At 40.3% G+C, this 12,411-nt stretch overlaps 1 protein-coding gene across 1 annotated transcript in view; it reads right to left on the minus strand.

Moving 5' to 3' along the window:
- The window catches only part of CEP128 (centrosomal protein 128), a 365,357-nt gene that overhangs the window by 229,269 nt on the left and 123,677 nt on the right, over positions 1-12,411 (minus strand). Inside the window, exon 15 of the mRNA XM_019646219.1 lies at positions 6,339-6,989. Within this exon, the coding sequence (XP_019501764.1) occupies positions 6,339-6,989 (651 nt within the window). The remainder of the gene's footprint in view (positions 1-6,338; positions 6,990-12,411) is intronic.

Raw genomic sequence — 12,411 nt, forward strand, 5'->3', positions numbered from 1 at the left:
TTGTATGGTATTTAATAAAGATTTGCCTGGTTAAGTAAACTTAAAGACTTTCAAAATAAAATAACTATACAAACACTGTATGTCAGGAACTCCTCTAAGATCTTTTTGTATAGTCTCATCTCATCTTCACAACTGAAGCACAGAGACAAAAATAACCTACCCAAGGGTACACAGTGAGTAAATGGAGAGCCAGGATTTGAACCCCAAAATTCTCCCCAATGCCCATGCTTTCAGCTACTCTGCCGCACTAATTTTCAAAAGGTACGTATACCATAAGGTTTTTAAAAAACCAGGTGGGTACAACCTGTAGTGTTAACCAGTCAAGCCTACCAGTTACTAACAGCCTATCAGCAACCACATATATTCTATTTAAAATACATGTTTTAATGCCTAAAATATATCCATTTCTTTTCTTTTTATAAGTTTATTATATGTGTTTAATAGGTATGTAGGAACGCAATCACTGGAAACAATTTCATGAAAGAAAGTTTTGTGAGTTTTAGACAAAACCTATATTTTATTCACCCCACAAAATTCATCTAAGACTTGATGCCACGTGGAGTAAACAAAGGAACTGACTTTTTTATGAGGAATCCCATACTCAAAGCCCAAAAGTAAATTTACAAAATAAAGTCTCTCATCGGGAAAACTGTTTACTTAAGATTTTAAGCCACAGCAGAATGCCTTGGCTTTTCTGTAAGGCTTACAGGAAGCGCAGGTATCACAGGTCCCCCCTAAAGCTAGTGCTGTGCTGAGCCAGCTCGCAGAGACTCTCAAGGGCCAACCGTGCTCCTCTCTTCCCAACTCCGTCTCTCCCCAGTGATGTCTTGTTTGATAGCTGGAAACCAGACAAATGAAGGTATCTAGACCACTGAACTTGGAAAATGCTACAAATCACGGTCCTCTCCTCCGCCCCTGCCACCACCAACTCCCAGAGAGCCCGTTTTAAAACACTCACCAGCACACCCGCGCCTAAGTTTGACGAGGGACTTTCTTCTTGATGTGGTTTTATCATTACATTTACATTTCATTATAGGGTTTACAAAGTGATGTCGCCTCACAAGAACTCTGTGATAAATACACTACTATTCCCATTTTATTGATTAGGTGCAAAAAGGTCAAGTAACTTGACCAAGGTCATATGGCCAGCTAGTGGCAAAAGTATGGAACTCAAATCCTTGGTCTTTGATGCCAATAAAAGGCTCTACAAAATGATTTCTGGTGAAATCATAATGGGGTGATAACCCAATATCCTTCAAATGTTAATAGCAGCTAGAGTATTTCATTTAAAATATTTTGCATTTAAATTTAACAAAAGGCATGAGAAGGGTAGTTCTAAATGGAGAAAAACCATAATTTTGTGCAGTGAAAAAATTATGGGTAACAATCAGCACTTTAATTAGACTCAGAAAAAGTAATAAATTAAGGTAAAGCTGAGAGACAATGGAATATAACATTTAAAGAGCTACTTGTCGAAAGCTCTCTTGTATATAATTCAGTATATTAAATCTTCTGTGATGTCCATTGTCATCAACTCCTTTTAATTAATATAAATAAATAAAAAGTAGAGGCTTACATCAATGGAACAGCATGAGATGAAGGCTGTTCCTTATGGGTAACTTATTCAGCTTAAAAGGAAAGGACTAGGCTCTCACAATCTCTGTTCAGCTTTTAAGCTCTTGTGTTGCTTTTGTACCACATTAAAGAGTAAAATGGAGGGCTGGCCGAGTGGCTTGTTGGTTAAGAGTTGGCTTGGGAGCACGAGATCTGAGCAGCAGGGCCGCTGGTTCGGATCCCACATGGGCCAGTGACGCTGCGCCCTCTACAGCTAAGATGGTGAACAATAGCTCGACCTGGAGCTGGGGTGCCATGAGTCGCCGGCGATGGCGTAGGCTGCAGTGGGCTGCCATAAGCTACCATGAGAGGCCAGCAGCCAGCGTGAGCTGCCATGAGCCACTGTGAGCACCCATCCAGAGGCCGGCGACCGATTTGCCTCAGCTGGGAAAAGCGCAATGCTAATACCAACATGGGCCAGTGAAGCGACGCCCTCCAAAACTAGACTGAAGAACAAAAAGGACAACTTGTCTGTTCCCCTTCCCCAATTCCCCAACGCTGTTCCCTCCAATTCCCCAATAAAAAATCTTTAAAAAGGGGCCGGCCGAGTGGCGCGATGGTTAAGAACTTGCTTGGGATGCCAGAGGGCCCCGGTTCGGATCGCACATATGAGGGCCAGTGACACTGCCCTCTGCAGCTAAGATGCTGAACAACAGCTCAACCTGGAGCTGGCTGCCATGAGTCGCCGGCGACGGCATAGGCTGCAGCCCCTGTGGCAGTGGGTTGTCATGGGCTACTGTGTGTAGCCAGCAGCCAGCGTGAGCGGCCAGCAGCCGCAGTGAGCGGTCGTCCAGAAGCTGGCGACTGATCTGCCTCGCCAGAGAAGAGCGCAATGATGGTGCCAACTTGGGCCAGTGAAGCAACGTCCTCCACAACTAGATTGAAGAACAAAACGACAGCAACTTGTCTGTTCCCCTTCCCCCAATTCCCCAATAAAAATCTTTAAAAAAAAAAAAAAAACTTAAAAAAAAAAAAAAGTAAAACTGAAAGCAACAAAAAAACAAGACAAAGAAACAAACACTGATAGACACAGACAACAGTTTAGTGGTTACCAGAGGGGAAGGGGGGAAGGGGGTAGTAGGTGAGGATAAAGGGGGTCAAATATATGGTGATGGAAGGTGAACTGACTCTGGATGGTGAGCACACAACGTGATATATAGATGATGTATTACAGAATTGTACACTTGAAACCTATGTAACTTTACTAACTATTGTCACTCCAATAAACTTTAATTAAAAAAAAAAAAGAGTGGCTGCAACACCCCTTCTAAATTTTAGTCTTCCAAACTTAAAAAAAAAAAGTCTAATTGTTTCAGAAGATCTACAGTAGAATACTTCTAAATTATACATTCTTTACATACAAGAATTTCTTAAAGCTTATCATCTCACTATATATGAATACGAAGTAATTCCTGAAGATGAAGAAATCAATTTTCCCCTATTACAGGGAGAAATCCAAACCAGAAAGATCACAGAGCAATTCGGGAGCAAATCCTCTGACTCCAGCTTTCTAAACATCTCAACCCAACATCCACTGAGTATCTTCTGTATGTCTCAAACACTTTTAGACATCATAAGAGGACTCGAAAATGGCTAAGGCCTGATGTCTGCCCCTCCAGAGACTTACACAACAAACCCTAATGTAAGGCAGCCTACATGTTCTGTACTAGAGGTACCAACAAAGAGCTATGGAAACACAGAAGATGGAGATTTATCCCAACCTCAGCTGAGGTATGTCCCAACTTCAGAGAATCCATACAAGAGGTGAAAAATTAATTGGACCTGTATGTGGACAAATCAAGGGGAACCATGCCAAGGAGGGCTGGACTAGAGTTGAGACTTTGTTCCAGAGACACTAAATAATCAGTGAAGGTTTTTGAGCAGAAAATGACACACACAGGTCAATGTTTTGGGAAAGGAAACCAGGTGGTATCTGAAGGTTGAAAGGGAGGGGTTGGGAGTAGAAAGAGGAGGCTACTTAGAGACATGTCCTGGGAGTCCCAATTAGCAGCCCGCATCCTGCTTTCTGCCATGCCACGTGATAGATTATTGTTCATATGCCAATGCATCCAGGAGCAAATGCAATTTCTGTCAAGCAGGCTGTATCTCATGACTTCATCTCTCACTCAAGACAGCACATCACCATGTCAGAATGATGTTGATATAGAGATGATCTCAAATCTGTGCTAATTGATTAAATTATAACTAACTCCTGCTGACATTTGCGTTTATCACAAAACCTAAATAATGGTGACGAGAACCGGAAGTAGGTCAGCAATAGTGAGAAGGAAAGGAGGGTGTAGTTTCAACAGCATTCACAAAAACACTGCAAGCTCCTTGAAAGAACCATTTGTCAAACCATGGCCTAACAAATCATGACATACTTGTGCTCAAGCAAAAACCCTGCCTTCCTGAGATTCCCACTATTTCTCATCAACTCTCCCTTCCTCACTGGCAACAGCTGCCTGACCAGTCATCTAACTTATGTACTAAAACTGTTCTATCTAGACTGTCATGGTTAGGTTTAAGGTTCCTTCCACATAATTCAACATGCTAGAAAAATGGATTTGGCACTGTTCTCTGCAAATCTGCTGTTGTGTGTTATTTATATTGGCAAACAGCCTCATCACCCACCTAGTCACCCAAGTCTACACCAGTCATCCTTGATTAGAAACCTTCTGCAGTCTAGCAGTGCGGTTAAGAACACAGGCACTTACTTGTCTACCTGAGTTCAAATCTCATCTCTACTACTCTCCAGCCATAAGACCTTGGGCAAGTTACTTAACTGTCCATGTCTCAAGTTGCTCATCAGAGAGAAAATAGTACCATACAATCTGCAGGGATAATGTTAGTATTAAATTATTATTAACATACGTAAAGGTCTTATAGTAATGACCAGCACAGAGTAGGTGCTAAAAAATGTTTTCTATTATTACTATTGTCAAGCTAATCAATAAACATATGATCTATATTTTATTTTTCTTAATATAGCTCTTCTCCGTATCTCTGATTCTACTTTTGTTTATGTCCTCATCAATTTTGAAGGATTGTTATGCCATATTTAATCAATATTAAGACTTTTTTTTCACATTTTACCATTTCTATTTTGGGATATTGTCTTACTTTTTTTTTTTTTTTTAGATTTTTATTGGGGAATTGGGGGGATGGGAACAATGCTGGGGAATTGGGGGAAGGGGAACAGACAAGTTGCTGTCTTTTTTGTTCTTCAGTCTAGTTGTGGAGGACGTTGCTTCACTGGCCCAAGTTGGCACTATCATTGCGCTCTTCCCGGGCGTGGCAGATCAGTCGCCAGCTTCTGTTCGGCAGCTCACTGCAGCTGCTGGCCGCTCACGCTGGCGCTGCTGGCTACATACGGTAGCCCATGGCAACCCACTGCCACAGGGGCTGCAGCCTACACCGTTGCCGGCGACTCATGTCAGCCCAGCTCCAGGTTGAGCTGTTATTTAGCATCTTAGCTGTAGAGGGCAGTGTCACTCGCCCTCATGTGGGATCCGAACCAGGGCCCTCTGGCGTCCCAAGCCAGTTCTTAACCATCGCGCCACTCGGCCGGCCCAGTATTGTCTTACTTTTAATAGCAGGTCATGTTTTCATATGCAGTATTTGGTTTTTTTAGTAGCACAGAACAATAATGCATCTTACAACTGATGGTATCTGGTTCAATGAAATTTAGTTAAGGCCTCTTACCTATTCTTCCAGCCTCCATTCTGCTTCTCCCGCCCCAGTTAATGACCTCAAATACACTACTGCCCGTAGGCTATATGGGACTGAGAAAGAATTCATCAAATAGCTGAAAGCATTCTATGAATGTTAGCTATTTCAATGTAACTTCATCTTCCATCATAAGCATTTTTTTTTTGGTAGTTGCCTTTTAAGGAATTTTGAAAAATTATCATTAACTTTTGAAGATTTAGCCATTTATTCACCTATTCAACAGATATTACCAATGTTCCAGGAACTGTTCTAGGCACTGGGGCTATAGCTATAAACAAAACAGATTCAAATCCCAGTCCTCAAGGAATGTTCATTCTAATAAAGGGGGATTAAAAAATAAATAATATGGAATCTATATGATGATAACTGCTTTGGAGAAGAAAAAACAAATGAAGCAGAAAGAAGGGATAGATGCATCATGCCCCTGACAATCATGTTATGAAATGAGTCCCCTGCGTGGTGATAATGTTAATACCGTTAGGCCTTAGAAACACTTCCCCAAATGAGAGATCTCAATTATGCATTTACCCAGGCAACTTTGATTTGGGAAAGAAAGGGTAAATCTCAAAGGCCTTGGGTTTACACAGCCCATAAGCAGATCCGCTTTAGTTACCCTACTTAAAAGGGCTGTGGTTATAGCTTCCATGGCCTTGACAAGTCTTTGCCACTTATATTTTAGGACGTCATAAATGTGGAATGAGGGCACATTTCAGGTCCACAACTTACTGCCACCTCTGCCTTCCCTGAGCTCCCCAAACAGCTAAAGGTTCTTTTTCAAAGGCTTCAGTGCTCTGAAATAGGTGCTCCCAGGTGGCTGCTATAACTCATTTCAACCTGGCTGAACAAGCATGGAAAAGCCTCTTTATTGTTAGTTTTATCTTCCCTTCAGTGCTTGGGAATACAGAATGATCTCTAAAAGTTTACGCTTTATTAACTTCATGAGCCACCAGAAGAATTCCTCCGGTGTCACCAGGATAATTCAGCGCAGGTACCTTCAGTGTCCTAATATGATTCTCTGCCTCGCTCTTTTCCTTCTTGAAGTGCTTCATCAGCTCCTGGATGTTCTGTTCGTGTTTGGTTTTCACACTCTGTAGTGACGAGGTGAGATCTTCCAGCTCCCTCTGGTGAACATCTCGCTCCAGCTTTAACTGTGTAATGATCGTAGCCGTCTCTTCATCTCTTGAGTCGGCCCGTGTCTGGAGGGCAGAAAGGTCCTTGAGCACCTCTTTCCTGGCTCTCTGTTCCTCTGCTAATTTGTTAGCAAGGTCTGCCCGGATGGCACTCAAGTCTTTGATGGCCTCCTGCATCTCGAGAAGCTGAGCTTTGTCGTTGGCCTGGCTCTTCCTCAGCTCAGCCATTTCATCCTCCAGGTGAGCTTTCTCAAGTTTCATCTGGCTTTGAATCTCATTCTGCTTTTTCAGTTCACTTTCTAGCCTATGGATGGTGTCCCGGGAGTCCTTGACTTCTAGCTCAAGGTCAGCTTGATGAGCCTGAACATCACTGAGTTTCTGTTCCTTACGGTGAAGTTCCTCCTCTTGAAGCGCACGCTTCGTTATGACATCGTGCAGTTCCTTCCGGAGACTCTCAATTTGTTGCAATGCTGCACAGAGCTGGCTCTTCAATTCATCCTTTTCTTTGAGAATCTATCAAGTGAACAATATAAAACAAACAAACAAAATTACGAACAAATTCACCACAGACACTGCCCGAAAACAAAATAAAGTTTCATCCACAAGGAGAAAAACAATTCATCAAATAATACTTTACATTTTTTCCATTTTTTAAAGAAAAGTATTTTTAGCCTAGAAAGAGGAAGGAAAATACAATTACCCTGCAAGTGCCACATTGAAATATATGTTTCAGATTTTCATCACCAAAATATATCAATCCTTGATCATTACATAATTAAAGGTAAGATAAAATTGAGCAAAAGAATGGGAAATGAAAAAAACTCCTATTATAATTTACCAGAGGTTGAAATAATATAATTTACTTAAAATAACAATGATTGGCATTTCAATGCCATATTTTTAAAGAGCAGAAACCTCACACAGATATGGAAGATAATATAGGGAAGCATGTGGATACAATCTAAGAAAGGTTATGATATAATCAGTCATTATTAATAAAATAATGTCAGTAGTGACAAGAAACACACCAGTATGTAACTGGGAGTCTTAAAGCCCCACAATGGTGGAGCTGAGGTTAGTTTAAGATTAGAAGAGGTTTGGAAAGGGCTCGAGAGAAGTCAAGGGACCAGGCGGGCATCACCCTCTGCCAGCCTCTTTAGGGGGTTAGGGTTTCCACTCAGGGATGGGAACCAAGAACTAACCCTCTAATCCGCACCACCCATCAGTTCAAATGAAAAAGCCAGCTGCTAAAAAAGTGGAAAATGCCACCCCCCACAATACTGGCACCAAGGACAATCTCTGTACCTGGTTACTGATGCCCAACATGACTCGAACCCAGAAAAAAAAATTAAAATTCTTATTTCAGAATTTGAAATGAGTTAAAACACAAATACTTGTGAGGCATTTTTACACTTTACATTTTAATATTTCAGTGTGAAACAATTCATCATAAAATGTAATGAGTCAATCACTCAAAAAAAAGTTTCTTCAAATGCCTCTCAGTGCAAACAGGGAGAAACAGCATGACGCTAACATGAGAAATAATAAAAGGAGGGTGATTAAGCAGTTGAGCTATGACCAGAGAGAACCGAATTTGATTCTCAGTCCACTCATAAGCAGTTCTATTGCCTTAAGGAAATTATTTATCTTTATAAAGATAATAATAATAGCTATATCATAGGGTGGTGAAGACAAGCGGGAAAGGGGAAACAAAAAGAGGGGGTGGGATTTAAGTTCAAGGAGAAACCAGGCTCTCAGAGAGGTATTAACACATGAGAGTGATCAAAACTGTGAGGAGAGGGGATAACTGATAAATCAATGTCGCTAGATTGACAAAACTCTAGAACACAGATAAATGAGTTCACTTTGGAAAGACTGTGCAGGAAAAATGGCTAGAAATATAGATAAGCGGTGTATTATTTTTCTATTGCAGTGTAACAAATTCCAACAAACTTAATGGCTAAAAACAACACCCATTTATTATCTCACTGTTTCCACAGGTCATAATTCCAGGCAAGGTATTCTGCTTAGGGTCTCCTAAGGCTAAAATCAAAGTGTCAGCTGATCTGGGCTCTTATCTGAGGCTTTGGGAAAGAATCCACTTCCAAGCTCATCCATGCTGTTGGCAAAATTTAGTTCTGTGAACTTAGGACTTGGGTCCCTGTTTCCCTGCTAGCTTTGGGCCAGATGTTCAAAGCTTCTAAAGGCCGCCCTCACTCCTGGGCTCATGGACTGTCTCTGAAGCCACAAACACCACAATGAATCTTTCCCATGCTTTGAATCCCTCTAACTTCCCTTTTTCCCAACAGCCAGAAATATCTATCTGCTTTTAAGGACTCCTGAGATTAGGTTAGGCCTGTCCAGATAATCTCCTTATCTTAAGGTCAGCTATGACACAACTAACATAATCATGGGAATGATATCTCATCATAGTCACAGGTTCCAGGAATTAGGGTGAGACATCTTTGGGAGGTCACTCTACTTACCACACTGGAAAAGACAAAAACTGATAGAATCAATTCATGGCTGTAAGGATAACATGCAAGGGGCCTGAGAATAAGGGGAGGAGGCTTAAATGTAGTCATTAATTTTTAAAACAGATAACATAGCTCCCTGACCATGAGTTAAGAGACTTCCATGCAGTTCTGAAGATAAAAATTGTATTTTCAGGATGAACCTCTAGCAGGTAAAATATCTTTGATTTAAAATACTATAATGTCTTCCTAAAGCTGGTTTAAACAGCAAGGATATTTAGTTTTCTCACATAACAGAAAGACCAAAGATTAGGTCATTCAAGAAGAGTCCTTCAAAAGCTCCGGCTCAGCTACTCTACAATTCTCCATGTTTTGCCTCCAATTTCAGTATTTCAAGCATCACATCAATTCATGACAAAGGTGACAGTCACAGGCTATGTTGGTCAAGTTTAGAATTTCTTTGACAATGTAGATACAAAAAACTACGTTCTGTCCATTTGCTTTTGGTTAATTGCTTGGCTAGTAGCCATAGCCCAAGATTTTGTCTAGACATTGTCTCTGAGTCTGAAAATGTCAGTGTCTTAACCACCACCTCAATACCCTAGACATTCCCAGGAGCCCTCGGTTGAATAGCTTTTATCTTGAGGGAACTCAAAACAATGGACTTCCCTCTGTCCAGCCAGGAACGCTTAAGTAGAAGTACTTGCAAAGGGCCTGAGAAATCAGGCTTGCTTTTTTACCTCATATTTATTTCTGCTAATTTCCAACTTCCCTCGCTTGCTTGGACTAAGTTCAGCGTGGATAAATAATTTGGATTTCCAACCCTAAAAGACTCCAAATTATCAGGCTCAGTAAATTTGGATTACAGATTGCAGATTTTCAGTCTCCCCACACCAAAAAATCTTACTCTCCGCTTTTAGACAGGCAGATTTCAACCCATTACTTGTCTTTCCCTTGTAGAACCTCCTTTCTGAAGGCTGCCATAACTACACAACATGCTCCAACATCCTCAAGTTTTCCTACTGGTCACTTAATATCACACTCTGAGGCACAGCATCTATGTCCCAAGGTATGCAATTTGATGGTTTAACCAAGTATTTCCAATAGTGTAGTAAGGTTTGCCAACTCTCCCTTTAGAATTATATCCTCCATGTCCCCAACCACTTCACCTCTTAGTCAATCCTACATTTAGGATCTTTTACTAAAACCTCCTCACTCCTAGAAATGATGTTTCACATCAGCCTGAATTTCTTCTGCTGAGAGTAAGAGAAAACTCCAATTCAAATTGGCTTAAACTTCCAGGTAATTGATTATCATTCCAGGCAGAAGTCCTCCAGACACAGTACGTCTAAGCTCTGGGCACACCTCTCTGCATTTGTCTCAGATATACCCTCCTCTGTATGAGGCTTCGTTCTCAGGATCATAGCAAGACAATGCCAGCCATTCCAGGCAGCACAGCCAAATACAACAGTATCCCGAGAAGGAGGAAAGCTCTCTTCTTGTGTATCTTTTGCAAGAGTGAGTACATGTTTACCAGAAACCACACACACACACACACACACACACACACACACACACACACACACACAGACTTCATATAGCTCACTCTCCATTGATTAGTAATTGGTCTACAATAATTTTGGAATGGAATGGAATGGGGTGATGGAGGTAACCAACACCACTACAGGAGCCAACTGACATTTCTTTGTAAGTTTTGCTGGTACTATCCAGGAGCAGGAATGGAAAAGTGGAGAGTTGGGTTGATTCCAGATTGAAGATAGGTAAAATGTGTCAGGTAGAAGGAAGAAACTGAAGATGCCAGTGAGCATGTCATCAGAGTAGCTTTTCATGAAGTCCAGTCTGTCAGGAAAATACTCACTCCAAGGTGTGGCTGGACAACCAGAGGAAATGTGGGAAGATCAAAATCAGATGGAAATAGTCAAAAAAGGAAAAGGAAATAAAAGAAGTCTGTAATATCAGAGACTGAAATTTTGGAGCTAAAGACTTGAACATAGAGAAAATAGAGATGATAACAAATTTTAGATCCAGAACTTAGCTGCTAGGTGGTTTGAATGTCACTGTAAAATAGGAAATGGGTGAAGTATAAGGGTACAGGGTTTAACAGATTGCTGACTTGAACTTTAGGGTCACCAAAGATGATGGCAAGAATTACATGCAACGAAACAGGTTGAGGGGAAATCCAGGTGCGAAAATCCTTGAGAAATGTGGAGGCATAATGGAAAAATAAGTAGCAGTCAGGAACGATGGGAAGAGAATGTTCTCGCCTAGCAAACCCAGCTTCCAAAGAGGAAGAGTTGAGGGAAGATTATGAAAGAAGGACCACAATGGCTGTGTGGAGCCAGAAGAACGGGGCTGTCTAAAATCATGACAATAGTGATAATTAATAATAATAATAATAATAATAATAATAATAAAATAAAACCATGACAGATACAGGAACAGGAAGCAATCCTGAAAGACCTGACCACAAAGCATACATAGTTTTTCTGAATTAACTAAAAGGTAGACAAGGAAATTTTAAAAGGAAAAAAAAAGTTATTTTTCTGCATGTGAGGGAACACGCAGACAGATTGCTGGATTATACTAATGTATAACTGATCTAGCTTTTCTTAAATTACATTTGATAGGACTGCATACATATTTAAAAAAGTATGCACTTTAAAACTTCTTATTTTTAACCATTTAAATTCAGATTTTAAAAGACAGTATATATTACATATAGCCCTTTTTTTCCTCAGCATGAAGGCAATACACAGAAGGAAAAGATTACAACTTAAGATTCCTGAAGTAAAAGACTATCAAGCAAAAAGCTCAATACATAGGCAAGCCAAGTGCTCTGCCAATTCAGAAAACACAAAAATGCGCGCGCGCACACACATAGAACATAAGAGGCATTCCCATTATCCATGTTAAAGAGGAACATGAATTTGGAAACATTCAGAAAGCATATACTATAAACGAAATCCAAGGTTTTTTTTTCCTTTCATTTTCAAAGCATATACAAAAACCAATGACTTCAAACAGCACTTTAAAAGAAAAACAAAGTTTTAATTTTTAATTCTTCTTTATGGGAGACTAATATTCTATTGTGTATGTTGTACACCTGAAACTAATATAAAACTGTATGTCAACTATTGGGTTTTCGGAAAAGTCATGACGCATTTTTGCAACGAAAAACACAGAAACAATACGACATGACTTTTCCGACAACCCAATACAATTTCAAAATATATTAATTTTTAAAAATAAAGACAAAAACATCACGTGTATCTACAGAATTTTAGGTCTTCCAATATGTGTTCATCTACATATCCCTAGAGATCATGGGTCCCGGATATAAACATCCACGCCACTGACTTCTAAGGAAAGTATACAATCTAATCTTTCTGGGTTTTTCTGCAATGATATGTCATTTGTTTGATATTCCATATCCTTTAGTA

Source organism: Hipposideros armiger, unplaced genomic scaffold, assembly GCF_001890085.2.
Source record: "Hipposideros armiger isolate ML-2016 unplaced genomic scaffold, ASM189008v1 scaffold_99, whole genome shotgun sequence".
NCBI lineage: Eukaryota > Metazoa > Chordata > Mammalia > Chiroptera > Hipposideridae > Hipposideros > Hipposideros armiger.